General features: G+C 31.4%; 3 protein-coding genes across 6 annotated transcripts; 1 reads left to right on the top strand and 2 right to left on the bottom strand.

Annotated features, from left to right (window-relative positions):
• Window positions 1-6,371: 6,371 nt before the first annotated feature.
• On the top strand, window positions 6,372-9,950 carry LOC103486057 (PAP-specific phosphatase HAL2-like). The gene is made up of 3 exons (XM_008443877.3): window positions 6,372-7,184; window positions 8,571-9,258; window positions 9,460-9,950. The coding sequence occupies exons 1-3, from the start codon at window positions 6,812-6,814 to the stop codon at window positions 9,761-9,763; spliced, it is 1,365 nt and encodes a 454-aa protein (XP_008442099.1). The 5' UTR covers window positions 6,372-6,811; the 3' UTR covers window positions 9,764-9,950.
• A 656-nt stretch (window positions 9,951-10,606) lies between these two features.
• LOC103486065 (uncharacterized) lies at window positions 10,607-17,163 on the bottom strand. 3 transcript variants are annotated; one of them, XM_008443886.3, is made up of 16 exons: window positions 16,555-17,163; window positions 15,333-15,436; window positions 15,082-15,189; window positions 14,902-14,937; window positions 14,580-14,690; window positions 14,331-14,414; window positions 14,139-14,257; window positions 13,906-14,007; window positions 13,164-13,280; window positions 13,013-13,078; window positions 12,624-12,690; window positions 12,434-12,487; window positions 11,625-11,711; window positions 11,426-11,458; window positions 11,318-11,353; window positions 10,607-11,124 (listed from the first exon to the last, which is right to left on the bottom strand). In XM_008443886.3, exons 2-16 carry the CDS (start codon window positions 15,390-15,392, stop codon window positions 10,975-10,977), a joined length of 1,230 nt encoding a protein of 409 aa, XP_008442108.1. In that variant the 5' UTR covers window positions 15,393-15,436; window positions 16,555-17,163; the 3' UTR covers window positions 10,607-10,974. The 3 variants fall into 3 exon arrangements, with proteins under 3 accessions (XP_008442108.1, XP_016899485.1, XP_008442114.1); XM_017043996.2 differs by lacking the exon at window positions 16,555-17,163 and adding an exon at window positions 15,906-16,427; XM_008443892.3 differs by lacking the exon at window positions 16,555-17,163 and adding an exon at window positions 16,249-16,427.
• Window positions 17,164-21,755: 4,592 nt separating this feature from the next.
• Window positions 21,756-25,687, bottom strand: LOC103486076 (uncharacterized). 2 transcript variants are annotated; one of them, XM_008443904.3, is made up of 5 exons: window positions 25,223-25,687; window positions 23,988-24,037; window positions 23,758-23,835; window positions 22,694-23,276; window positions 21,756-22,534 (listed from the first exon to the last, which is right to left on the bottom strand). In XM_008443904.3, exons 1-5 carry the CDS (start codon window positions 25,367-25,369, stop codon window positions 21,983-21,985), a joined length of 1,410 nt encoding a protein of 469 aa, XP_008442126.1. In that variant the 5' UTR covers window positions 25,370-25,687; the 3' UTR covers window positions 21,756-21,982. The 2 variants fall into 2 exon arrangements, with proteins under 2 accessions (XP_008442126.1, XP_008442135.1); XM_008443913.3 differs by lacking the exon at window positions 23,758-23,835 and having other exon boundaries at window positions 25,223-25,658.
• Window positions 25,688-26,433: the final 746 nt, after the last annotated feature.

Genomic DNA, 26,433 nt, shown 5'->3' with positions numbered 1-26,433 from the left:
TTATTCATTTTGTTATATTTGTAAATACTTTTTAATTATATTCCTCCCTAAATGAAATGAAGCGTAAATAAGAAACTTCAAAATTTCCAAATATGATTAATCATCTTAATCAACACATAAAATAAATTAAATTAGCTTGTTGTGGTGGAAAATTAAATTTATACATATAAGGCCCCTTTCAAGTGCTTCTTTCAGATGTGACCAATTGAATTTAGATAATGTTTTAATGTGTAGTGGAAAATGAGGGAAAAGTCCAAAATTGAGGCTATAGGGATTGGGAGAGATTTTGGAAGATAACCACACAAGTCATTCTCACATAATTTTGAAACCATTTGTTGTTTTTGCTTTCATTAACATATAGCTTACATATTCATAACCTCATCCTTATGCTAATAAATAAAAATTCATAATCTAAGGTTCAACCAAAACAAAGAAAAAAAGTAAAATTAAAGAGATGTTTGGACCGTTGATTCAATTATTATTAATTTTAAAAATTAGTTTGAGAAATTAATTATGTTGATTAATACATTGAACTAATTAAATAAAAATAATGTATTTTACGACGTTTTGTTGAAATTTAGAAATTTGAAATTTGTATATTTAGTTTTTTCTTATTTTTAAGTATAATTTGAATCAAAATTTTAAGTAAGGATTTGAATTTTCCTATATATATTATTATTTGGTTGTATTTTCAATTCACTCAAATTTGTTTAGCAAAATTTGTTAATTTGAAATCCAACTTTTAGGCAGCTTGAATTTGAACTTTTTTGAGAAAGAAAAAACTATTTGAGATAAAGTTTGGAATATTCAAATTTAAATGAAGATAAATGTTAGATTCTATGCCCAAATTTTGATTTGGATTTGGACTAGCAGTTTAAAACAAACCTTTGAGTTTGTTTTGGAATAATATTTTGATTCTTTTCGAATTCTTCGATCTGTTATGTTTTATTTGTCGAACATATTTCATTTAGTTTATTCTTGATTTGTTTAAAATGTTTTTAATCAACTGAAAGATAATGGAAGATTCAATCCTTTTTAGACGTTAGAATTTGTTGCTGTTTCTCAGAATTTTGTCATAATCCTTTTCTAACACTATAAGTTGTGTTGCTGTTTCTCACGGTTTTGTCCTCAGAGGGTAATTGTATTTATATGTGGTTTCTGTCATGTTGTAACCAACCTTTTTTTCGAGTGAAATAATCGACATTTAGGAAGACAAATTCTTCATGTAGAAACTAATCTTGTTCGACTTGTTGGTGAGTTCTTGATACATATTATGTATGTGCACGGTGCGGTGTTGTGCACCAAGTTAATGACTAAATAGAGCATTGAAGTGAAGAGATCATAGGTGTTAGGGAGAGCCTAACAACAAACATAGTACCGAAGTATCACAACTCAGGGAGAGCCTTACAATGTGATATAAGACTGAATCATGAAGCAGCCAATCTAGGGGAGATTCCTTAGTAAATCTAGATCGTTCGATATAAGTTTGTTTAGTATTTACAGAGAATTAATTCTGATAAGAAACTTGTAGTTATGAATCTTTTTTATACTCAATAATAGATCTCTTCCGGCGGGTTCAAGACCCCCCAAATGTAGGCGTTATGTTCTCTTTTCATTACTCATGTCGTTTTTTCGATCATTAGCTTTGGTATTATCTTGATTCTCCAGTTTATTTTTTTACTGTTTTCATAATTTCATCCAATTTTGAAATTTCCTTATATTTTTGCTTTAGGCACATTTAGATTAATTGAGAAAAAAAAAGTGTTCTTCAAAAAAAAAATCATTTAAATTTATTTAATAAAATCAACTTGAAATAAAAATATTCACGTGTTTGGTTACAGAAGATTCTTTTATATATATATATATATTAAAAGTTTAATTGGTTTGCTATGTACTGAACATTTTTCTATTAATATCAAATTACTATAAGCATATGATTGGTCATAGGTAAAAACAATTTGATTGGTCTAGTTTTTGTAAGCATATGATTGGTGTAATTAGTCAATAGAGTTGGATGTCAGTAGGTGGTTATTGCTGGAGCGTGGGTCATTGGAGTTGGCTAACCACGTTAATCTTCAAAGTTCGTAGCCGGAGGTGGTCGTTGGAATTGGTGGTGGTAACCGATAAAGGAGGTCAGATGCTTGAATGGTGGTAAGCAGCGACAACCATATTGGTGGAAGTGAGGTAGAGAAAATGAAGTTATTATTAAAATTTTATGTATAAATAATGAAGAGATGGACCGATCATTTTTCTAAAATTTGATTTTCTTTCCAAATCAATTTATTTCATAAACTCTTTTCTTTAATAGTTATTATAAGCGGTTCAATTTCTTTTTCCAAAATGACTTATTTTCAAACTTCACTTGAAAAATTAAACTAATTTATTTCATATAAACTCGTTTCCTTTCAAAAAGTTATTTTTATGAGTGGTTGCTACAAAATTATTTTTTTCACAATGACTTATTTTCAAATTTAGTCACTTGAAAAGTTAAATCAGATTTAAATTGAAAATTCTTAATTAGTTTACAATGAGATTCCAGATCAGTAAGTTTGTTTTAAATATTAATCTCATTTTTTACGTGTGAGAGAGAAATAGAATGAAGATAATGTTTTTTGATAAATGCGCCAACTTTAACCGTGTAAGTTTGTAAAGTTCAGGCCAAATTAACGAGCCAAACCATCCTTTCAAAAAGAGACTAAACCTAACCTAAATTTTAAATATTTGGTTTCCCCCTAATTAAGACAAAGAATTTTTTATTTTTTTTGGGTATTATCTCTTTAGAGGAGGAAGTGATGTTATTCCTATGTAATCCTAAGATAAGAAAAAGGCAGAATAGCATATAATTAAACATAAAATAATGTAATGAAAATCACAAGATAAGTTTTAGCATCTCTTTTATGGTTAAATCTATTAGAACTTAGGAACTCACAAGTCATATTCATATAATTAAAATAATAGATTCCATATCCTTCAATAAAGTTGACATTAAACAAACCTATAAAATCACTACCCTACAATAAGACAACATCATCACCCATCAAAAGAACTAATTATAGTCATCTGATTATCCAATAGCTTTGCTTTTATAGGACCAAAATACATAAAAAGTGTCATATTGTTTACTTGTCCATGCCCCCATTATTTCCATTTATTTAAGACCTCTTTCCCCAGTGCCATATAATTTCTACCCTTCTATAATTCTCTCAAAATCCAACTTCCTCAAAAGAGATGCTGTCACTATGAGCTCATAATGATTCAATTCTTAGTGTGTAACTCAAGATGTGTTTATATGGTAAAATATCCAATCATCCGTGATATTTTATTATATTCGTTAATATTTTGATTTATTTTGTTGTATGTGAAAATAATCTTTATTCTTTATAATGGCCCATGGTTGATTGTAAGATAGGAAAAAGCTTTTAAATATAGATCGAGTAATTATCCTCTCATAAAAACTAGTTAACCACAACTTAAATCGCATCTTAAATAAACCTCATGAGTTATTAAATGGATCATAGAATTAGATTTATGAAATGCTAATGTGCTATACAAAAATAGAAAGAGATTAGGGGTGCTTTGTATCGTAAGCATTTTTTTTTTATACTTATACAAACTTTTTTAAACACTTGAAACTCAAACTAAATAGGAATTGAAATTGCATATCTTCAAAAAAAAATAATAATAACAATAATAAAAACGAAGCAATCCCATCTACATCTCTTGGGAGAATTTCCATCTCCGTTCAAACCCCATTTCCTACTTCAGTCGAGGTGGGTCTTTAGGATTCGACCCGACTGAGATTTTTGCAAACTATGGATAATATGATAAACGAAAATAAAAGTTGAGTTGCTATCTCTTCGATATATATATCAAAACCATCTCTGGATTAAATCAATTAGGAAAGAAACTTGTAGATAATTTTTTTTAATAAAAATGTAATGATTGTATGTTTAGATATAAATATTTGCTTTTGTTAATATAGTCTTTTTTCTTTAATAAAAGAAACAATAGATTAAAACGCGATTACGTTATTTTTAATTTAGATTCATGTGATCAACTTTGAACTATTTTCCACTTATTTGTGTGTTACTACCTATTACTTCAAATTTTCCCTCAAGAAGATGAAGTAAAAAGAGTTAAATTCAAAATCAACTGTTTGAGCAATTCTTTTTTTTTTAAATTGTTGTTTGAACAAATTTTAAATGGGTATTAGGGCATTTTTTTTTCTTTGAGCAAGGGTACTTTAGAAAATTGACAGCAAATTTAATTTAAAAACTCTTCAGATTAAAATATGACAAAAATTCCTAGTTTTATTTTATTTTGTTTTGTTTTAAAACTGAAAAGAAATGATAAATATAATAAATGAAAATTTCCAAAAATTATTGAAAATATAATAAATAATTAAAATACTAAATATAGAAAAATAAGATATAAATAATTACTAGGGGGGTTTTCAAATTTTGTTTTTCAATTTCATATGATAAAGAAACTTCCATTTATATCTAAATTGAAGAAGAAAAAATATGTATTTATGCCTAAAAATACAATCATTAACAACCCACATTCTTAAGTATTTTTTTTATTAATCAAGTACTCTAATGACCAATTAATCCATACTCTCCATAGAAAGAGTATCCATACCTTTTTTTTTTCTTTTAGTATTAATAGATTTTTTAATGTCATATTTACAACAGAAATGGGCAATTCTCCCATACTAGCAAATATCTTGCAAATCTTAAAAAAGAAAACAAAAATTTCCTTACAAATCATGTATCCGATTAATTTAATTACTTTATGCATTCTACATACATATCAATTTTTTCATTAAATACCTAAACTATATATGGTTAAATTGTCAAAAATATCCTTAAGATTAAATTTCAGGTACACTTCTAGATTAAAAAAATATTTTAGTTTTTTTAATTTGAAGTTCGTTGTTGCCATTAGATTCATGTTTACGTTTGGTGTATGTTTATATACTGTTTGAGTGAATAAATTTATACTCATGGAAAAAGTAATTTTGAAGGTAAAATAAACAAAAGAAAACAAAAATTTGAGAAAGATTGTCTTTTTTTTTTTTTACGCCAAGGAAATAAAAGATTTGTGTGATGGGCATTTCCATCCACTTGTTATATATATTGATAATAAATACTTTTTTCTTCCTTCTTTATTCTTTTTTCGAATTTTAAATTAATTTAAAAGAATTTTATTTCCACAAAAGGAAACAAACAAGTTTTGTTTATTTATTTATTTATTATTTTAGCACTTTTGATATTTTCATTAGAAACAATAATGTCTTTATTCATATTCTAAATTCTCTAATATGCACTTTTTCTTGCACTTTCTTTTTTTCATCACACATAATTTTCTTATTTATTCTCTTCACAGTTTCTCAAAGTCATTTTCTTTTTATATATTTTGTTCTTTTGTTTAGAGGTGTCGATCTTCGTTGCACATAAAAAGGTTGAGTACTAAATATAACCCTTATACCTCAAAAGTAAATGGAACGAATTTTAGACACATTTGTAAGTAACAAAATTTACATATAGCTTCCCAAAATTTAAATATAGCCAAGTGATTGATCATATCTAGATCTTGCACATATTAGTCATCGTTGCAAGTCGTTTATAGGTTTAATCTCGTTTATAGGTTTAATCTCTTACATGTTTTTCTTGAAATGGTCTCACTTTTTTTGATCAACCTGCATGAAAGATTCAAACATTAATGTGGCGTCGAGCCTGTCGCACTATATATGATGTTTAAGTTAGTACATGGAGTATACAGTTTAAAAGTAAAGTCTTGGAGTAGTGAGGGATCTAAAAAATTTATATAGATGGGACACTATGTACTAGCTAGGATTGGTAATTGGGTCGAGGCAAAGGAGGGTTCCTCCCTTCTGTTCCCACGAGTGGTATTTACCCTCATTTATGCCCCCATCCTCACCATGACAGTGAGGTGGAATATATTCTCCATCTTCGGTTTCAATTCCCCACTTCACGGCACATGTCTAATTATTAATTATTATATACTTTCAACCAAAAAGTTTGAGACTTGTGTATTTTATTCCACATTCTTGTTTAGAAAAAAAACAAACAAAAGCAACAAAATTAAATTGATACAATTAAGCATTTGTGATGAAGAAAAAAAAGCTCAATTTAGTTGAATCCAAAGATGAGAATTCTCATCTCTAGTGCCCATAGTTCTCGTAAAAATGAAGCTGCAATGAAAGAAGTGATAGTCCCTCAAGAAAAAGAAAAACCACTTAGTCATAGAGGTTGATAGCGTAAAGCTATTTATTAGTTAACTAAGTTCTAATCACGCATGGTATACGTGCAATATTGTCGCCCCGAGGTTGCAAGAGCCAGCAACGTAACTCATCATCTTTCTTTTAGTAAAACTCCAAGACCTTTCCTTATCTCCTTGATTCCGTCATAGGCCGTCTTGGCAACTCTCTAAACTCTCAGACAAACTTCACTTCAATAATGAAATTCCATTCCAAAATTCTATTTCCCCTTCAATTGAATAAAGTAAAGATATATTATTAGGGTAAGCATGATCTCAGAGTTGCATGTTGATGGCTTGGGATCACAACAATTCCTCACCATTTCATTTCAAAGTTCTGCAATATTAATCATTTGAAAAAGTGAAATGTGAAACTATAAATACACAAAACCCCATTGCCATTAATATACTCATCTTACCATCACCTTCAATCCGTCCTTTTCCCCTTTCGGCTTTCCCTCTCTTCCAATTCTCTTCCCCTTCCAACTCAAACGTCATCAAAACAAAATCTTTACAATCCACTGATATCATGCCCTTATATACTGCAAATTTGGCCACTAAACTTCCACATCGCTTCGGTTTTAGTAGAACCAACACCAGTTCCTTACCCAACTATGCTGCCTTTAAACCTTCCTTTTTCTTCTTCTTCCCTTCTACCCACATCCTTAATTCTTCCCCCAATCGAATTTATTCGTCTGTTCCGTCATCTTCTTCAATAATGGAAGACCAGAAACATGTTGGTCCTTTGATTTCTGGGCCGAAATCACTTTCCCAAGAACTCAAAGTCGCCGTTGCAGCTGTTCAGATGGCTTGCTTTCTTTGTCAGAGAGTTCAGAGCAACTTGCTTACTAGCAATGCCCAAATTCAAGCCAAGGATGACAATTCCCCTGTTACTGTTGCTGGTAATTCTGTTTGTTCTTTCTTCTTTGGGATTTTCTCGCCCATTTCAAATATGGGTTTTCGATTGCGTATTGCTTTTCTTTTGTCTGCCCTTTATTATCTTTATCTATTAATATGAGGGGTTGTTCGGAATTATGTCATTCTTCTTTGTTCATTATCTGGAATGGGAGTTATTGTAACATTCATATTCCTCCTTGGCAATTTTACTTCAGTTCCTACATTGAAATTTAAATAGAGTTTAATAACTTATACAATAATAATAAAAAAAAGTGTTGCTGACTCCGACAGTCAAATTTTAGTTAGGAAGACAATGCAGGAACAATAAGCCATGTTTAATAATGAATAAATGCACCTGTGCTTCCCACTGTTATTGTGTTTCCATAACTAAAGCAGCTGTAGTTGAAGAAAAGTTACCAGTTTGCATATTGATTTTTCCTGGGGGTAAAATTATTATGTAGCATTTATGCCTAGGAAAAAGGCAACTCTAACACAGCACATCAAGTTCCATGATTGAATGGGCAAATAGAAAGGTTTTTTTAACTCCTATTTACATGTAGGAATGTCTTAGACTAAGAGAATTATGTGTAAAGGAAAAGATCTCTGCATTTGGTAATTTTCTGCCCCCTTAAATTAGTATAGAATCTTCCCCCTCCCTGTGAAAATTTATTGATACATCTTTACTTGTGGATTCCCCCTTTTTTAGCTTCATGGAGCTACATATTTTTGTAGCTGAAGTCATGAAAGAGCACTTCTCTCGCTTCCCTGTTTATAAAATTTTCTTGTTTACCAGAATTATGTTTTGTATTTTCCTTCATAGGTTTTCATCTTTCATCCTGATTTGTTAGGCACAGTGTAATCCAAGGTTCCTGTAGTTGATGACAGGTTTGAGTCTAGAATATGAAACCAATTAGAAAATAACTCTAGAAAAGTTTTTTGATTGAAAACTTGAACTTTGAGACGCAGTTTAGACATGACTCTGACGCTTTCAAAGTTTTAGAGAATTGGCAAGGATCTGCATATATTAGACACTTGTTACACACATGTTAGATCTTTATCTCTCTTCATGAATTATATTCATGTAGGTTTTTTCTTCTCCTTTAGGCCGTTTGATGCAAACTGAGTTGTTCTTGAAGATTTATTTATAATTTCATCTGTAGGTTGTAAAATCTCCAAGACGTAAAAAAAAAATGAAAGACTGTACAAGTAGTCGAAGTTGTTAGTCCTTCCCTATTCTAATACATTTTGTTGTTATAAGTTGGATGAGAAAACAGTTATTCACATGAAGAGTTGAAAATTTGTGAAGTTTTACATTGTTTATATTACTAATTTGTTGGTAGACATGTAGCGTTCTATTATTGGAAATTCTTCTCAATCACAAATGTGAACAGATTGGAGCGTTCAGGCAATTATCAGCTGGATTCTGTCCAAATCTTTTGGGAGTAAAAATGTGTCCATTGTTGCTGAGGAGGATGTTCAGACTCTTTCCAAGCCTGGTGCTGACCGGCTTTTGAAAGTTGTTGTGGAAACTGTAAATGAGTGTCTTTGTGAAGCATATCGTTTTGGATTGGAAGGTCCAGAATGCACCCTCTGTACTTCTGAGGTTCTTGAAGCCATCAGCCGATGCAACTCATCTGGCGGTTCAACTGGAAGATTTTGGACCCTTGACCCTGTGGATGGCACGTTAGGTTTTATACGTGGGGATCAGTATGCTGTAGCTCTAGCATTGATAGAAGATGGAGAAGTGGTGCTGGGGGTTCTGGGATGTCCAAATTATCCAATGAGAAAAGAATGGCTATGTTACCATCCTCGCTACCATTCAATTATATCCAAATTATCACCTACAACATCAGAGTCTTGGGACAAAGGTTGTGTGATTTATGCCCAAAAAGGTAGCGGTGAAGCTTGGATGCAACCACTGATTCATGTAAACAAGAAATTAGTATGGCCGAACTCTGCTATACCAATTCAAGTATCCTCCATCGACGATCCGGCATTGGCAACATTCTGTGAACCAGTTGAGAAAGCAAATTCAAGCCATTCATTCACAGCAGGACTTGCTCATAGTGTTGGACTTAGGTACATACGTTTTTATATTCTGGATTAAGTTCTTTAATATATTTACACGTTTATAAAAAGCATCTTGGCAGTATAGACCTGGAGGACTTCTAAGGTCTGAGTTAAGCTAAAAGAAAACCTATCAAAATACCAATACTGATATATATTTATATCTACAGTTATCAGAAAAAAGAGGGATAATGTGTCGTGTTTTGATTGTAGGAATCAACCATTGAGAGTGTACAGCATGGTGAAATATGCAGCCATAGCTCGCGGCGATGCTGAAATCTTCATGAAGTTTGCTAGAGCCGGTTACAAGGAGAAGATATGGGATCACGCAGCGGGTGTGGTCATCATACAAGAAGCTGGTGGTGTAGTCACAGATGCAAGAGGATGTCCACTCAACTTCTCGAAAGGTATGTATTTGGAAGGCCTCGACCGAGGAGTCATTGCTTGCGCTGGAGCTAACCTTCATGACAAGATAATCAGAGCTGTTGACGCTAGCTGGAACTCCTCTTGTCTATGATATCATGGCGTCGTGAAAATAAGAAAGATTGCATTGTAAAAGGGTGGAAGAGGAAGCTACTTCTGCTTTCTAACTGTAATTTTTGGTACATGAGACTTCCACAGAAACTATCTTATTTTCAGTACAGGTTTGTATTTTTTGTAAAAAAAGAATGCTTATATGGAGGAAGCCTTTTCTTGTTACAAAATTTAACCTTTTGAAAAACTTAATTTAGGGATAATTTCAAGACCACTCTTGAACAAACTACAGATCACACATTTCGTTTTTCAATTTGATAAATGAGCTTCCTAAATTTACAATCAAGCGTTGTTCTAATGAAAACTCAAACTACATACTTAAATTCTAAATATCAATTTTTAGTTTCCTTCACAATCGTTTGAAAACTGTTTTTTATATGCTTAATATGGCTTTCAGATACCATAGAGTTAAAAAATATATTTTTTTTAAATGTACTTTCTATAATTTAACAATTTTATAATTTGGGGGTGATTTGAGAGCTTTGCCAAGGAGTTGATTTGTGATTGTCCAATTGAGTCAAGTTTTGGTGTGGTTTATTATTTGAGCACTACGGTCATTCCTCTCATCTAATACTTGAGCCAAAAAAGAAAAAGGAAAAAAGAAAAACATTTTAGTTTTGAGCACTTGTGACCTTCAAAAGATAACTAGATCTTGTAAGACAGATTTTGAACTTTTAAGGACATTTTGAGGGTCTAAATCCTAGATTCTTCTGAGAAATATAAAACTTTTAATGAAGAACTTGGCAACTTAAACTCCACTTTAAATTTTACAGATCTCATAAAATAGGATAAAGGTCATTTACCAAGTACGTGGGGAAGTTACAAATGAGAAAGATGCCATTTCATCCTATATATTATGTAAAAATTTTGCTCACTATGCCCAAGGATTTAATCATATTCTCACAAGTGCATTAGGGACCAGTACAACTATACCAATAGTTACATTTTTCTCTTTCGTTTTTTTTTCTTTTTTTTTTTTTTTTATCATTTCTTTCTTCCTTCTGCTCTGGGGGAGGAAACTACTCTGCTACATACAAAAGAAAACCCATCTGTGGAGACAAAATTGATAACTCAAATAATGGAAAAAAAAGATTAGGATGGCCTATTGCAGTATGGCAACGATAATATATGTGTCGAGAGGAAGAACCACCCCCGTCTAGTTCAAGCTCAGCTAGGATGCTTGCTCGTTGAATATTAATGGTGGCGGCGTTTTCGTTTCCTCCGTCTTTCGTCACTTTTTAATGAATTTGGTTTGAATGGATCAACCCAACTCTTGTCCTCTGCTACCGCTTTGTTCCATCGCTCTTTGAAGATTTGAAGTTCCCATGTTGATTGCCTCCTTATCTGATCAAGTTCATACCAAGCATCAACACTAACTCAGTACAAGTTCAAGCTCAAAACAAGGCAAAATCATGTTTGAACAAAGAAAGATCAGTTTATCCAACACATAATACCACTGATATATGCGTATATTAGAACTGATAATGAGAAGATAATCTTGGCCGTAGAAAATGATAATTAGCATCAGAAGTCTAACCTCTGTTCGAACATCACCGGGTATCGGGCTATGTTTCTGAGTCAAAAAATAAATAGATAAATCAATAAAGATTCAATAGACAAGCAAAAGAAAATTTTGAATGGTTACCTTTGCATATCCTGCAGCTTTTGAAGGCTTAGACTGTAAAATGAAGAGGAAATTTTAATGGAGGAAATAGTGAAAATAAGCTCATCGAGAACAATGGCACAATATGATCTTTTCTTTTTCTTGAAGCAGAGATATGAAAGTGGATGCAAGTACAGACTATATAAATCGTATGACGAAATTAGTGAGAAAAATAAAGTACCTTTGTTCCACCTCCACCCAAAGTCTGTATTCCCTTGTGAACAATATATTGACTGTCAATTACTCCAACATTCTTGGTCCGATCACCCTGCAGAACAATCTACTTAGCACATTTCAAAATGAAAGACGAAAATAACAAGGAGATAGTCAAGGTAGTTTCTTAGGTCCACTGGTTCATTTTAAGCAGTGTAAAGCCTTGGGAAAAGGCGGAGTTTAGTTCTTTACTTTTCTTTTTTACATAAAAGTGTGAGTTATCTGTCTGCATAACAATTTTCAAGGTTTTTCAATGGAAGTTTGACTACTACGACCTTGAAATTGCTGGCATATTATAGGATGTTGGCCGTACAGCCAGATCAATTAAATTTTTGCCTTCTCTCCTATTTCTTGTTAATTATTGTTTCCATTTTTAAAGATAATGTAATCACCACAAGTACATTTGTCCAACTTTTGTCAAATGGTAAACACACTGGGAGAGTACAAATGATAGCATTCTACCGCATTCAAATGCTTACAAATTGCCATTTGGATAAAAAGTCAATCAAGCCTAATTCTAAAGATGACACTATAAACAAAGGATTTGAGAAAGAAAACAAAAGTTGGAAGGAGACGTGACATAGACCAGAAAACATTCTATGCGAACTTAGTGGTTCTGTCACAGAAAAAGATATCCAAGTTACCATCAACACACGTAATTAAGAAACTAGACTAGAGGATTCTGGTGCTGGTTGGTAATGCTGAGATGATGAAGGTTTCTAGTGGGTTCTGGAAATTGCTATCAAATAAGAAATGGTGAATATACGAAAATCTTGCCTGTGCACAGTACCCAAGTTTCATATCCATTCCCCATCCATGGACAAGATCATTCTGGATAAAGAAAATAACATGTGAAAATGCAGTTATCAAATAAAATGAAATTGGGGGGATTGAGGGGATGGGGAAAAGGGAGAGAGAGAAAATGTGTATTTGAAACTCAAATGCTGAATTGGATTAAGAGAACTACCTGTATAAGATGCCAAGTACAATGCCAAGCGGATTTCGAGAATACAGGGGCCATACCTTCCACAAACCTAGAAGATAGGTCATTTTAAAAGTTGGTCAATTTTCCCAAACTGATTGGTGGCGAACAGTGACAAAAGAAAAGACAAACTCATGCCAACCACAATATTTGACAAGTTTTTTTTTTTTTTTTTTTTTTAATTTGATTAACATCACAAAGACAAATTTCATTTTTCTTTCATCAAACAATACTTTGTGTTATTTGATAAGACAAAATGTTTCTGCTCGATGTACCAGAATGATTGTTAAAATGCAGTAAAAAAAGGAATGTACTATCATAATAGATGAAATAGCATTTGCGAGAAAATTAAGTGCATTGACACAATCACTTACCCAGTGCAAGGTGGCTCCTCACTTTCGTCAGAACATTTCACATTGCCTCTGAGATCATAAACTCTTCTGCATGGACTACTAAATGTTAGAACGATATGTACGTGGATTGAGTAGAATGTTTCATAGAGTTCTATTAAAATGTCTGTTTTACCTATGTATCTTCTTTGTTCGCGCACGAATAGTAATTCTATGATGAATATCAGTCGAATTTGGGTCCAAAGCAGGCTGAGATATTTCTAATCCTTCAGATTTCACAATTTCGAGGTATCTGAAATTTATCAAATGTTTAGATGAAAGTTCAGAAATTTCTTCTTAATGTGAGGGGCTGATACAGTTAGCAATGTTTGGCCACTGTCTTTTATGTTATTATTATCTTTTAAAATAAGAAGCAAGGTTACGTGTTGTCAAGTGAGTATAGCTCAACGGTAGTAACTGATATATACTCTTTCCTTGAGGTTGGAGGTTCAAATACCACTTGCTTTGTGGTTGCAAATAGTTGTGTGTTCTCAGTAGCTAAAGATAAAACATAACATTGCAAAAGCTAGAAAAGTGCCAAGTTTATAACGAGGGATCAGGCTTCATAAATTCCTCGAATGTCAAATTCATTTCAATGGTAATTCCTGGGAAATTCCTAAAAATGAGCATGCTAGTGGTAAATAATAAACAAATAAGAATAGCACGTAAATATGGACACAAGTCAATTTTTCATTATTGTTATTAATCGGGGTAACTTGAAATGTAACATCAAAACTTAAACAGCTTATTAATAGTAGACTACAACATGACAAAGTCAGAGAAAGAATTACTCTAACAGGGAAAAAATTGATGTAATCATAAATGGACACGACTGCTGAACAAGTCAATTTTAAAGCTGAACAAGTTTATTTCTGTACCTTCTTGGGCTAAAATGTTCAACCCCCAAATCTTCATCCCAAAGAAATATGTAATCATAAATGGACACGACTGCTGGTTGCAAAAAGCGCTTTGCATACCACCTGAGGAGAATGCAAAAGACGACAAACCATTTAAACCAAACAGCAACCATTCTAATTCCTAATATGATTGGAGATTCCTTAGCCAGAGAGTGCAAAGAATAGAAAGGAAAAATGCAGATAGTCAAGCATACCACTTTGTTTGGTTTCGGACTGCTATGTGTATGGCATCATTACACCAGTCAAGATCCCACCATCCATCCACATTGCCGTCATAATGAAAGAGAATAATAGTAAAGTTCGCTGGAATAAACTGAAATGCATGGAGTTAGATATAGAGCAATCCTAATAAATATCCTTGATGACAAATGATAACAAGATCGTACTTTCTGTACAATAGAATTAACATTTTTCTTTTGTTTGATGCCAACTGGAATTGCAAGCAAATTACGGTTGCTGTAATCATGACCCTGAAATTTACACCAATCAAGACAACAGAAGTAATTGTCAAATCTGTCAGCAATAATAACAAAGGCCTTCCATAGTCCTACCAATATGGATGTAAAAATAAACTGAGTATCTACAAGCACATCCAAGTATAAGCCTTATGAAACAGAATAGTGATAGAAGCCAACCTTTAACCTTGAACTACTAGTTCCCCAAAGAGGTCTCAACTCCAAATCTGATCTAGCTTCTACTATGCCTCGTGGCAAACCATTCAGGTTTAGAGACTCCTCTGGGAATTCCTAAAGGGACATTTAAAAGAATTTTTTTGAATAGTGAGCATTCATTAGCATTGGCTACTCATACAAGAACGTAGAGAAGCAACAGAATATCTTTACTGAATAAAATTTAGATATTTTAGATAATCACAAGAATTGTATTTCAACCCAGGAAGAAAAGGTAGGGAGGGAATCAATTTGGTTAAAGATGAGCAGGAAGGACAGAAAAATTTACCTTTGTAGTGTCAAAGGGTAGCAAGGTTGTTTCAATCTGAAGGGCAAAGAAAATAAGTACAGCTTCAGCTTAATGACCAAACTTAATTCCATGGGATTTATTACTAAAATATTCAAAAAAATATCTGATTTCAGATGTCCCAAGTAAACCTAAGATTCCCATACAATGATAACAACTTGCCTTAGTCTGAAGATATTGGTAATTTGTAGTTCTGTATACAATGAACAGCATGACAGAACAAATAACAGCCATAAAAGGAAGCTGCTTCATTTTGAAGCCGTATTTTCCCTGCACAACCATTGTATGCTTAGGACACTCCAAAGAAACTCAAACGGGCATGGCACTTAGCAGGAAGGGTAAAACTTATTTGAAAACATAAAATCATAATTCCAGCTAACCTAAAACCTAATAGCAAAAACTAGTGAGCATACCCCATCAGAAAATAGATTCCTTTTTCTGAGCAGCATGTCCCATGATTTAAGTGGCTTCATAGGCAGCAATACCTCTTATCTTGGGTTCATAGAGACGGTTATAACTACACACAAAGAAGATGAAATTAAATCATTAGTAGTCAGTGAAAAGTAATCTCAACAACCAGAAGGTTCTGTATTTCCTTTTTAATGATATTCGTTCAGCAGAAACACCACTTTAGTCATTTATCTTATTCTCCCTTTTCACTCCGTCAGTTGGATCAGTGAGAAGAGTGTAAAATATAATTAAACTTTACACAGTTTCAGTAGCAAAACATTTCATAAGTATGATACAAGATTTTTGAGGATAAACTTTCAATGAAACAGAAATTGAACAAGCTTAAGAATAATAAAATTGTTACATAAAAGAAAACCAACATAAATTCAAGATCAAGGGCGGTCACATGATCAAATATTATAAAGATACTATCAATACCATAATATTTAAAACTATAGACTAAAAAACCTAGAGTCCAATTTGTCCAATTTTGGACAGCTAAGATAAGAAAGAAACAAAGCATGAGAAGCTTGCACCTCCCATATCCACTTTATATGCATTCGACAGATTGTTGCACGGCTAAGTGATGGTTCGAGTATAGAAAGAAGCAAGCAAAAGACATTGGGGATTATCTTAATTCTGCATCTTGTGACAATATCCATAATCACAATTAACCTAAGATGAAAAAGAGAGAACAATAGAAAACTCGTATGAATCTTACAATTAGACCTTCCCCCATTTTCCACAAAATTGCCAACTAACCCAGAACCAAAAAAAAGTGAACAGAAGCTAATGAGAAGCCGATTCAGAGTCAAGAAGAGAAGATAGGAAAAATGAAAATCTAGTTGCATATAGAGAAGAAAATGGCTCTAGCTCTACCATATTTCCATTCTCATTTGGAACAAGAGAAGCAACACTTCCAACTTAAAAATCTGAAACAAAACATTTGATAATTTCCAAAAGATCCATGTTTCTATTGTCCTAGAGAAAAAGAAAAGAGAATGTAAAGATTAAGGCATGTTTTAGACTAAACATTGGATCCTCTAGTAGTCCTCCTCCATTGAGGATGAAATAAGAAGAGACCGTACAATGCAAGGGGACCCCTAATCCAAAAAATGCCCAAAGGGACCAGATCTTTCCAGAGTGGATTCACATACAAAAATACACAAGAGATAACAAAATTACCTCAAAGATTTCCCAGTTACAGAGAGGTGTAGAACTCCAGCTGAAACGACAAAAACACAAAGAGAGAGAGAGAGAGAGAGAGAGAGAGAGAGAGAGAGAGAGAGAGAGAGAGAGATCTTTGGCTAAACCCAGAAAAGAGGAACACCGGAATGGATCAAAAACCGTGTAGAATCACAGAAAACATGAGGAAAGAAAGTGATTGATGAGCAAAAAGAAGAGAAAAAGGAAAAACGACAGAGAAAAACAGAGGAAGAGAAAAAGGGGTGAAAGAAGAAATGGAGAGAAGAGAAGAACGAAAGAGTAGGATGCGCCACGTTTTAAGGAAGAAGACACTTTCCCATTTAGCTTCTTTGCATGTCGTTCGATTACCAAAAAGACATCACAAATGATACAGTGGCTTTCGTTTCGACTCTTGGTCTCAAACCCGAACAATTTACTGTTTTTTTCTCCCTTCTCTCTTCTCTCTTCTCCCTTCTCCCTCCTTCCTTCTCCCTTCTCCCTTCTTCCTTTATATCATTTAGTAACCGATTTGGTAACCAAACTTACCTACCATCTATAAACCTTTCACAAATCATGCAACATTGCGAATCCAATCATCAACAAACTACTCTAATTTTGTACATCAAATTTATGCTAAATTTCAAACAAATTCATACTAATTATTTACTCTCTAAATTTTCAATTTTTTCTATGCCCCCAATTTTGTCCCAATTTAATTTTTTCCTAAAATAAAAAAGTTTATTTTATTTTAATATTTTGATACTTTATAACAAATTGGAGGTTACAAGCCAATAGTGATTTTTAATGAGCAAACAAACAAAAAAAAAAAAAGTTAAAATTGAAATTAGTTAGAATGTTTCTAACAACTTAAAATGACAAATGAAATCTACACATCATTATACTGTTTGAAAATATAATCATAACCATTTTACATTGTAATTTCTTTCTAAATCTTTTTAATTAATTGTAAAGATTTCTTTTTGTTTTTCTTGGAATTCAGTCTTAAACATTAACCTATCCCTTAATATTGATTATATGTAAAAGCCACATTCCCTTTCATTCTCAGTATATTATTCCCTGTGATTATTATTGTTTTGTTATTCCTTTTGGTTGTGTTCTTAAATTACGTTCTTTTCAATATTTCCTTTTAGCCAACTTGTTGAAATTGATGTCTTTTTCTTAAAGATTCTCACACTTTTCTGATTCTGTGTGTGTTTTTATTTGATTAGATTAGATTAGATTAGATTAGATTGTTTAATTTTTTTTAATTATTTGTCCCACTGGGTATCTCCATTTTGTTACTTTACGTTATGTAATTCCCCTTTTCAACTAAATTATTTTGTCATCTCCCCATCTCCCTCACTATCAAATAATAACAATAATAATAGAAATAGTAATAATGATACATATAATTTTATTGTTCCTTATTCTCTGTTAATTTTAGCATATATCGTTTCCCTCAAGAAAAAAGAATATCATTCCGTGGTTTGATCAAGACTCTAATTTTTAAAATTTTAGAATACATTTTTGGTCTGATATATGTGTAATAATTATAAATTTTTATGTTAATTGAACTATATTTTGTTTTTCTAGTTTGGATTAACTTTTTAAATTTTGAATATTTATTTAAAATGGAAGCTAGAATTAATTTCTGAAAATGGATGGTTAGATCTTCAAAGGCTAGAGAGAAAATTATGTAATGAAACATTTGTCAATACCAAAATTATGCATATGCTTTGAAGTCCATAAATTCAGTACCATATAAAGTCATATGTAACACTAAATTTAAAAGTAGGTTAAACAATTAATTGAATCTAAAACCCTAAAATATATATAAATGAAGAGTATTTTTGAAAATAGTAAAATATTCGTATTTTGTAAATAAATTTCATATATATATATATATATATATATATATATATATATATATATAATATACATTTTGAACTTTTCATATACCCTTGTTTTTTAAATATATCTATTCTTTAAAACAATTGTGTTATTATTTATTTAACTCTTGTAAACATCTTTCTTCTTTGGAATTGGAACCTAGATTGAGTGTGATAGTGAAATATTGTATGATATGGTTTTGTTTACATCGACTCACTACTACATCATGATTCAAAATTCTCTATTTTAATTAAAACGTTTATAAAATGTTAAAGAGTAGTAGTTTAATTTTAATAAATTAATATAATGACTATTTTTAGACAAATAACAAACATTAAGATTATTTTTAATAATTTAGAAGTTACTTCTAATAGTTTATTAACATATAAATGATCGAGTGTTTCTTTACAAAAATAACATAAAAGAGTAATTTCTAGACTTATGATCATTAAACATAAATAATAAAAGTCAAGATCCTTGAGTTAGATGATTATCTCACAAGAACATAAGCTAGTGTTACATACGTTGATCAATATTGATTGAATAAAGGATTGAATTTCTCTCTTAAACTTTTTTTAGAATTTAATTATATATATATATATATATATATATTTTACAAGAACTACTTATCTTCTCTTAAAGGTTAATTAGATTTCTTAATCGATCAACGACCCATAAACTAACAACAAAGGTTTTGTCTTTATATAGATAGCTCTCATTAAGAGTTAATTAGAAAATTATCTTTTACTTAATTAGTCAAATAAGATAATATGTAGTATGAGAAAACACACATTTAGTCATTATTGTATTGTGTGTTAATAACTAAAAGAATAACTATGGAAACACATAAAAACGTAGTGAACATATAAACTTGGTTAATCCAATTCGATTATATAGCATCTACATCTAGGGTTTTTGACTAACAATAAGAAATCATATACTGCTTTATGTAATAATTGACAATTACAATATTATGACTCGTGGCACCGTGCAAACTACTCATAAGTACCGTTTGACGTAGTCATCAAACTATAAGTTGTACATAGACAATTTTCATCAATAGGATTACTCCGTGCAATAATATAATCGAGCATTTTCGATACAATCAAAACAACCCAACCTAAATCTCAACAAACTAACGTAGTAAATATAAAGCAGCAGATAATCCTTTTGAAATTTTAAATGTAATGTAAGTATATATAATTTTCAATTATCTTAAACAGTAAAACAAAGAAAATATCTTCTTGAAAAAATTCAAATGGATTTAAAGAACCAGAATATGGAAAAATCATAAAAGAAAAAAAGAAAGAGAAAAAAAAATCTCATGGAATAAAGAAAAAGTCAAAAAACTTGAACAGCAAATCACAAAACGACAGGTGGACTCTTTACTTAGATTTCGCATTCTCGAATCCTCGACCTTTTCTCAACTGGGGCTATCAAGCACGATAAATTCAAAATAGCGATATATATCATTTTCATCATTAAAACATTATTTTATCTTACCTTACCTTATTTTAATAATTTAGATTACCGTGACATCAGAGCCTATAGTACCCTCACACATTTGTTTTATAAATACACAAATACACCCAGGTATATCGCAAAATCTAATTACATGGCTATTTATTAGTTTAACATAGACAACAGTACTGGTTTATCATTATAACAATTAATATCCTAAATCGTAAACATCACTTAAAAGCCACCCTATATATTGTTTATTGCACCGCCGTCATGATGACTTTCATGTGGCTTTGTCTTTCTTTCTTTTTTTTTTTTTCCTCTGTCACTCATTAAACACCCTTCAATAATTATCCTTTAATAACAAATATATAACACTAAGTCTTTTAAAAAAAAGGTAACAACATATAAATTAAATTTCATTTATACGAAGCTAAGATGTCATTATAATTATTTAATCAGAATGATTAGAGCATATAAATTGGAGATAATATTAATGGTAGAGCGTAACCTCGTATGCATTGCCCGTCACGTGGGTATTTATGGGGAAAGGTGCAGCCGTGTGTGCCAACTGCCACGTACGCGAATCATGGAGGAAATCGTAGCCGTATATTTTAAATTGTTAAGCTTTGTTATTGTGCACGTGATTACACCAGATGACGTTAATTAGTTTTTTTTCTTCTTCTTCTAAAGTTGTCTTTTTTATATTTGTGTTGTTAGTATTTTTGAATTTTATTTCTATATTTGTTGCATTGTGTATCATATCCAATTTGTCAAAGTTATAGACTTAGCTATATTTGTATTTTTTAAAAAAATATTGCTATATAATTTATTATTATTTCTAAAATTTATGTTATAATTACCCTAAGATATATGATGCACTAAATCGGGACATAATAGATTACTTCAAAATTTAAAAAAAAAAAAAAGTAACACATAATTGTGTAATAATATAAAACAAATAATAAGGACGAAGAAGAGAAGTTTGAGTCAATAAACCGAACAAATATTTATGAATATAGCAAAATTTCGTTTATCTATGTACTGTAATAGATTGTGATAGTAGCCTATCACTAATATATTTGTAAATATTTTCGATAAATTTTTATTTAAAATAATTTTCCAAATGTTTTGAGATCAAAATACATCGAACTTGGTTTCTTAATCATGTAAATTTACAAGCTCGTTTTTTTAATTTAATTTTACATAAACAATGTTAATTATTTAGGTTTATATTTTAGTAGACGTGTCTTTCACACGTTAACATCCTAAATTTTTAGAAAATAATGTGATATCATGTTCATATCAGTATTCATGTTTTTTTGAGGTCAACAAATAACCAAAGTAGACGTGAGATTATTTTGAACTATTTTTCATTTTTTTTTCAACACATTCTCCGAGTTCATGTAATTTCCTTTTTTGGCAATCAACAAATTGCTGTAGGAGTGACATTTCAAACTTTTGGCCTCAAAAATATATTTTAATCAATTGAATTATCTCCTACTTTACTAATTATATATTAAAAACTAGATAGATGATAGGTTCATATGTCAACAACTTAATGTCATAATCATCTCAATAATATGGGTTGTACGGTAGTTTAAATCCCAAATGGAACTTTATCGCATTAATAGGCCTGCCTGTTCACATTCTATATCGCTAATATTTCTTCCAAGTAGAATGTCTGCTTACAAGATTTTATCACCTCTACCATAGTTTTTCTTTTTTTCTAAGTACAGCCATTGAAAAGGCATTAAAAGATGTTCAATGTTCACAAACATAATTATGAATAAATTTCATAGACAAAGGTTGATCATATCATTACCTAACAACTGACAATATTGTTCTGATTTTTCATGGAAATTAACATTCTGTAGAACAAATTGTATTATGAAACAAATACAAAAATCAATCCCATCAAACAATAAGACAGGACGAGTTATCCAATTCCCATTATCTTTCCAATTTTTCTACTAGAGCCAAAAACATTCTTAAAGCCTCAGTCAGCCTACCTGGTTTACAACTTACAAGTTCTAGCCTGAGAATCTATCTAGAAACAGTTTTGAAATTTTACCATTTACTTCGTTCTCCCTCTTTTTCTTCCCCTGATGCCAGTTGCAGATCGTTCGCTTTTCGATGTCCCACCGACAGCCTTTCTTATCCCACCAGGGGCTTTCTTTGGCGTAGAAGTCGAAGTTTCCTTCTTTGACAACCCCAATGAGGAAGGAGGATTAGAACTATTATTTCTTCTTCTTCTATTTCCATTTGGAGTTTTAACATCTCCTGGATTGGCTTCTCTTTGAGATTCATTACGTTTAGCTGGCTGCGAACGACGCGGTTTCGCTATCAGATCGCAGGTTTGTGTTCTCTGGTTGGGGGTGTTATGAGCTACCATATTGCTAGAGCTCTTCATTAGCTTCTGAAATGTACTTGAAATGAGTCTTCTGAGCGACACTGCAGACTGATGCTCCCGGGAATTCCGTGAGTAGAAGACGAGTGCGTTGTTAGCAAGCAACAACAGATCTCTGTACAACTCCTTTTTAGTCGTTATGTAATGACTTGCAACTCTTGATCTTATTGTTTCAATATCCAAATGTTGCCTGATTAGTTTCTTATATCTACTTCTCCTCTGTTACATATTCACACGGTCATAAGCAATCAACTTGTTGAGTCAAAACAAAACATTTGTTCTTTCTTACATTCTGAAATGGTTTACTCAATTACTAGATGCAACCAAATTGAGAGAATTCAATTCAAGAAAAGGAAGAGCATCTTTATTGTATTGTACCTGACTATCAAGGCGACGACGAAATACGGAGGCACTTTTGTCCTCTGCAACAGAGTTAAAAAGAGCCATTAAAACATCAACACCATCCATGGTTGAGCTTCTGCTAGCTTCATTTGCATCCGAAGATTCACGTGCCTCAAACGAGTTGCAACATGAGTTTTCTTTAGACTGTGAAACAGTTGAAGGGTTAGCTGATTCAGACAAGTTATTTTCCCCACTACTTCCTTCCTTAACTTCCCTATTACAGTCCTTCCTCTTTCTCTTCCCTCTTGATCTCTTCCTAATTATTCCTCCTTGGTTTTCATACAATACCTCTCCCAACTTCCCAATTCTCAAGGATTTTCCCCATTCGAGAGATTGCAATGGTTCTGGTTTAATCTCTGTCTCTTCAGTCAACAATGGAGCTGGCTGGCACTCGATTGAACTGCAGGTCGTCCTGTTTTCCTGCGTGAAGCTACTGGCAGATTGCTCATTGGTTGGTTTCTGAACAGCTCCCCAAGATTCTGACCTGGTAGAGCCATTGACAAGAGACTTGTCTGATCCACTCCTTGACTTAAGAGCTTCAAGCTTTGATTCCAATGACCTGAAATCTATTCGACCTTAATTGGCATAAAGCTAAAGAAATGCTGCAGATACAGGCCTTAGATTCAACAAGTTTTTCAGCAGTTTAAGAAACTAAGCCTTCATCATGGACACTTGTAATGTCTTGTAAATCTAATTGCATACTTCTTACGATTAAACCTCTCAATCCAAGTCTAAACAACGAATCTCATCTTATAAGATTTCATACACTTAAGCACTACTTTGTCTTTATACTCTTAATTTTAATTTTTGTTCCATTTTTATCCTTGTGTTTTAAAATATTCATTTTAATGCTTGTACTTTAAAAAAAGGAACCAAAATAAACTAAAGTTAAGCGTACAAAAAACAAAATGAACCAAATCAAGAACTAGCATTTGAACCTTTTTCTTATGATGAAGAACATGACATCAACCGGTTTAGATTATTCCGCAGCTTATGTATGAATCAAACATAATGCAAAATATACATAACAATTTACTGACCCTATTGAGTCTTCAGAATGCTCTAGAGCCTGTCTTAGTTCCATGATTCTTTTTTGTCGAAGCTCCTCATACCAAGCTCTATTAACAAAGAATTAATATTTCAAAATCTCCCATAAAGTAAAATTTAATAAAGTTTCAATTATTTTAGAATTTAACTTGGACTTGTTTAGAAAAGATAAACCATAAAGTTAATCTGAGATCCCATATTGTTCAAAAGGATAGAGATTTACTTGCATCCAACGAAACGCTTCTTCAAGTCTTCATATTTCGCCTTACAAACCTGCAAATGTAAACATACCATTAAACTCATTATTAGTTTGCAAAAAATAAATCAAACCGACAGCCGATTTTAATATCTTATTCTTTATGCATAAACATGTTTCTATTACACTTCTGCCACTGAAACCAATAATATCTAATACAGAAAGGTATTTAAACATTGAACTAAACTTTCATAAATATACCATTTATGTCCTCTGTTACGTTTTGTTTTGATTTCCTTCAAAAATTATTTATTCATCTAGTAATAAGTTTCCATTGAAAATAACTTTTATTATCAAATCAATTTAGACTCTCAATTAATATTTCTTTTGAAACTTTAACCTGACTCTACATTTATTTTCAAATATAAAAAATATAACAAAATATCATAGACAGTTGTAGACGAAAGTCGAAAAAAAATAAGAGATTTATGAATTCACAAAAACCAATACAGTCAGTTTTGAGGGAATGACATATTTTAAGGGAAAACAAAGTTAATTGTTAAGAGTAATGCATAGGTCAAATGGTTGAATAGAAAAGGTCAACCAACTTGGTAATGGATGGAGTCAAAGATAGACTAATATTAATATTTACGTATCTGTCTTCACCAACCAAAATTCCTTGCAATTTCTCTTTTCCTATAATTTATTTTCTATTAAGAATTAATTTCATAGATTTAATTTCTTTTTGTAAAAAAATATTAATTCTTAATAGAAAAGGCAACCTATTTTAAGTTTTCATTCTTTTACGGGGGACCCAGTAATAAAAAATGACAGAAAATTTTCAAAAATAAAATCACAACCCAAAATTTCAATTTCATCACAATGATAAAATATATTTTAAATTTGAATAATTATTTCAAAATTTATCTTTCTGCTTAATTTTTAATAATATTAAATGAAGAGAGATTATGTTAAAACTGTGAAGTAAATCACCGGAATTGACTCTGTTTTTTTTTTAATTTTAATTTTAAAAAACTAGGTGTAAATGTAATGTTTTTCAACTTTTTTTTTTTTTTTTTTGTTCAGCAATTAAAAAAGGTAAACAAATTTCTTAATTTTTGTTTTTATTTTTTTTTTCCTAAAAGAGCTTAGAAATAATTAAACCAAAATATAACTAAACAACAAAAAAAAAAAAAAAAAAAAAAACGGAAGAATAATTGCCTCTGAAAAAAGGTAAAATGAGAATAAAAGATTGCTTTTACCTCGGGAGTGCAGAGGTACGGACGAGCAATCCTCGACCGGAGCTCCGTGGCGACGAGGTTCCAGTCACCGGTACCGTGGCGGACAATGGCGCCACCTAATAAAAGCTCCTGCCACGTATCCCACCTCTTCAATGCTTCCGCTCCCATATTAATCGGAACTTCCTCAGAACCCTCCGGCTTCAAATTAAAGGAAAAATATCTGCAAGAGCAAAAGCTGGGTGTGGGAATTAGGTGTTTTGAATGAGAATGGGTAGGTTGGAGGATTTGTCCTTTTTTTTTTCTGTTCTTTTTCCTGGTGAAACAAAGAAAAGGTTATTTGTGTGCAATAGATTTTGGGTATTTTTGTAGATGGCGAGAATTGGGGTTTCTCATTACTTTTAATAGAAGGAGAGGGGGAGAGGGAGAGGGAGGGGTTGGGTTGAAGAAGGGCAAAAGAAAAAACATTTTTTTTTTTTTTAAAAAAAGAAAAGACAAAACAGAAAAACAAATAGAAAATTATTTTTTTAAATAAATAAAAAAAAATGAAAATCAGAAAAACAAGGAAGAGAGATAGATAGAGAGTTGAAATTGGGTTTAAATTTGGCTAACAAAACTGATTTTTATTCACTTTTGGAGATTTGTGGAAGATGTCACCCTTTTAGGTTTATTTTTTTTTTTTTGAATTTAACAAAAATAAATCAATGGAGGGACCCTATCTAAGTAGGTCAGTTTGGGCCTCCCTCTCCACCCCTTAACCATCTATTGAATTGAAAATAAAATCCAAATTTTATAAACTTTATTTAAATACCTTTTTATAATATTTTGTAGATTTTTGAGTGAATCTCTCAATAAAAAAAAGTTATGATAACTATTAATGAATCATTTTAGATTTACTCAATCTACCCTATACAACCAAGATTTTTAAGTTTTGTTTTCAAAAATCATTATGTAATTCACTAATTATGAAAATAATAATTTTATATAATATATAAATAATATTTTATGCAGCGAAAGTATTTATAAAAATATAACCAAAATTTCACATATTTACATTTTATGCCATAAAGGACAAAAACTAAGGATAAATTTTATGGTTTAAAAATTTTTTTGGTTCTATAAAATTATAGATATAATCTTATAAAAATAATCTTATAAGATTATATAAAACTATAATCTTGATCATAGAAACTAAGTAAATAAAATTTAGTATATAAGTGATATCAATTTAATGA

Source organism: Cucumis melo, chromosome 12 (assembly GCF_025177605.1).
Source record: "Cucumis melo cultivar AY chromosome 12, USDA_Cmelo_AY_1.0, whole genome shotgun sequence".
Classification (NCBI taxonomy): domain Eukaryota; kingdom Viridiplantae; phylum Streptophyta; class Magnoliopsida; order Cucurbitales; family Cucurbitaceae; genus Cucumis; species Cucumis melo.
The sequence above is the reverse complement of the archived record's forward strand: the minus strand, read 5'-3'. Positions and strand labels throughout refer to the sequence as shown.

Bases quoted from the DNA above. Each gene is read 5' to 3' on its own strand.
- LOC103486065 (XM_008443886.3), bottom strand. From the start codon at position 15,392: ATGAAGCCACTTAAATCATGGGACATGCTGCTCAGAAAAAGGAATCTA. The intron at 14,691-14,901 runs GTAAATTTTTCT...ATGTCCCTTTAG, and splicing joins TACCCTTTGACACTACAAAG to GAATTCCCAGAGGAGTCTCT. The intron at 13,079-13,163 runs GTAAAACAGACA...TAGTCCATGCAG, and splicing joins CGAACAAAGAAGATACATAG to AAGAGTTTATGATCTCAGAG.
- LOC103486076 (XM_008443904.3), bottom strand. From the start codon at position 25,369: ATGGGAGCGGAAGCATTGAAGAGGTGGGATACGTGGCAGGAGCTTTTA. The intron at 23,277-23,757 runs GTCAGTAAATTG...AATAGATTTCAG, and splicing joins CATTCTGAAGACTCAATAGG to GTCATTGGAATCAAAGCTTG. The intron at 22,535-22,693 runs GTACAATACAAT...AATATGTAACAG, and splicing joins GTCGTCGCCTTGATAGTCAG to AGGAGAAGTAGATATAAGAA.
- LOC103486057 (XM_008443877.3), top strand. From the start codon at position 6,812: ATGCCCTTATATACTGCAAATTTGGCCACTAAACTTCCACATCGCTTC. The intron at 7,185-8,570 runs GTAATTCTGTTT...AAATGTGAACAG, and splicing joins TTCCCCTGTTACTGTTGCTG to ATTGGAGCGTTCAGGCAATT. The intron at 9,259-9,459 runs GTACATACGTTT...TTTTGATTGTAG, and splicing joins GCTCATAGTGTTGGACTTAG to GAATCAACCATTGAGAGTGT.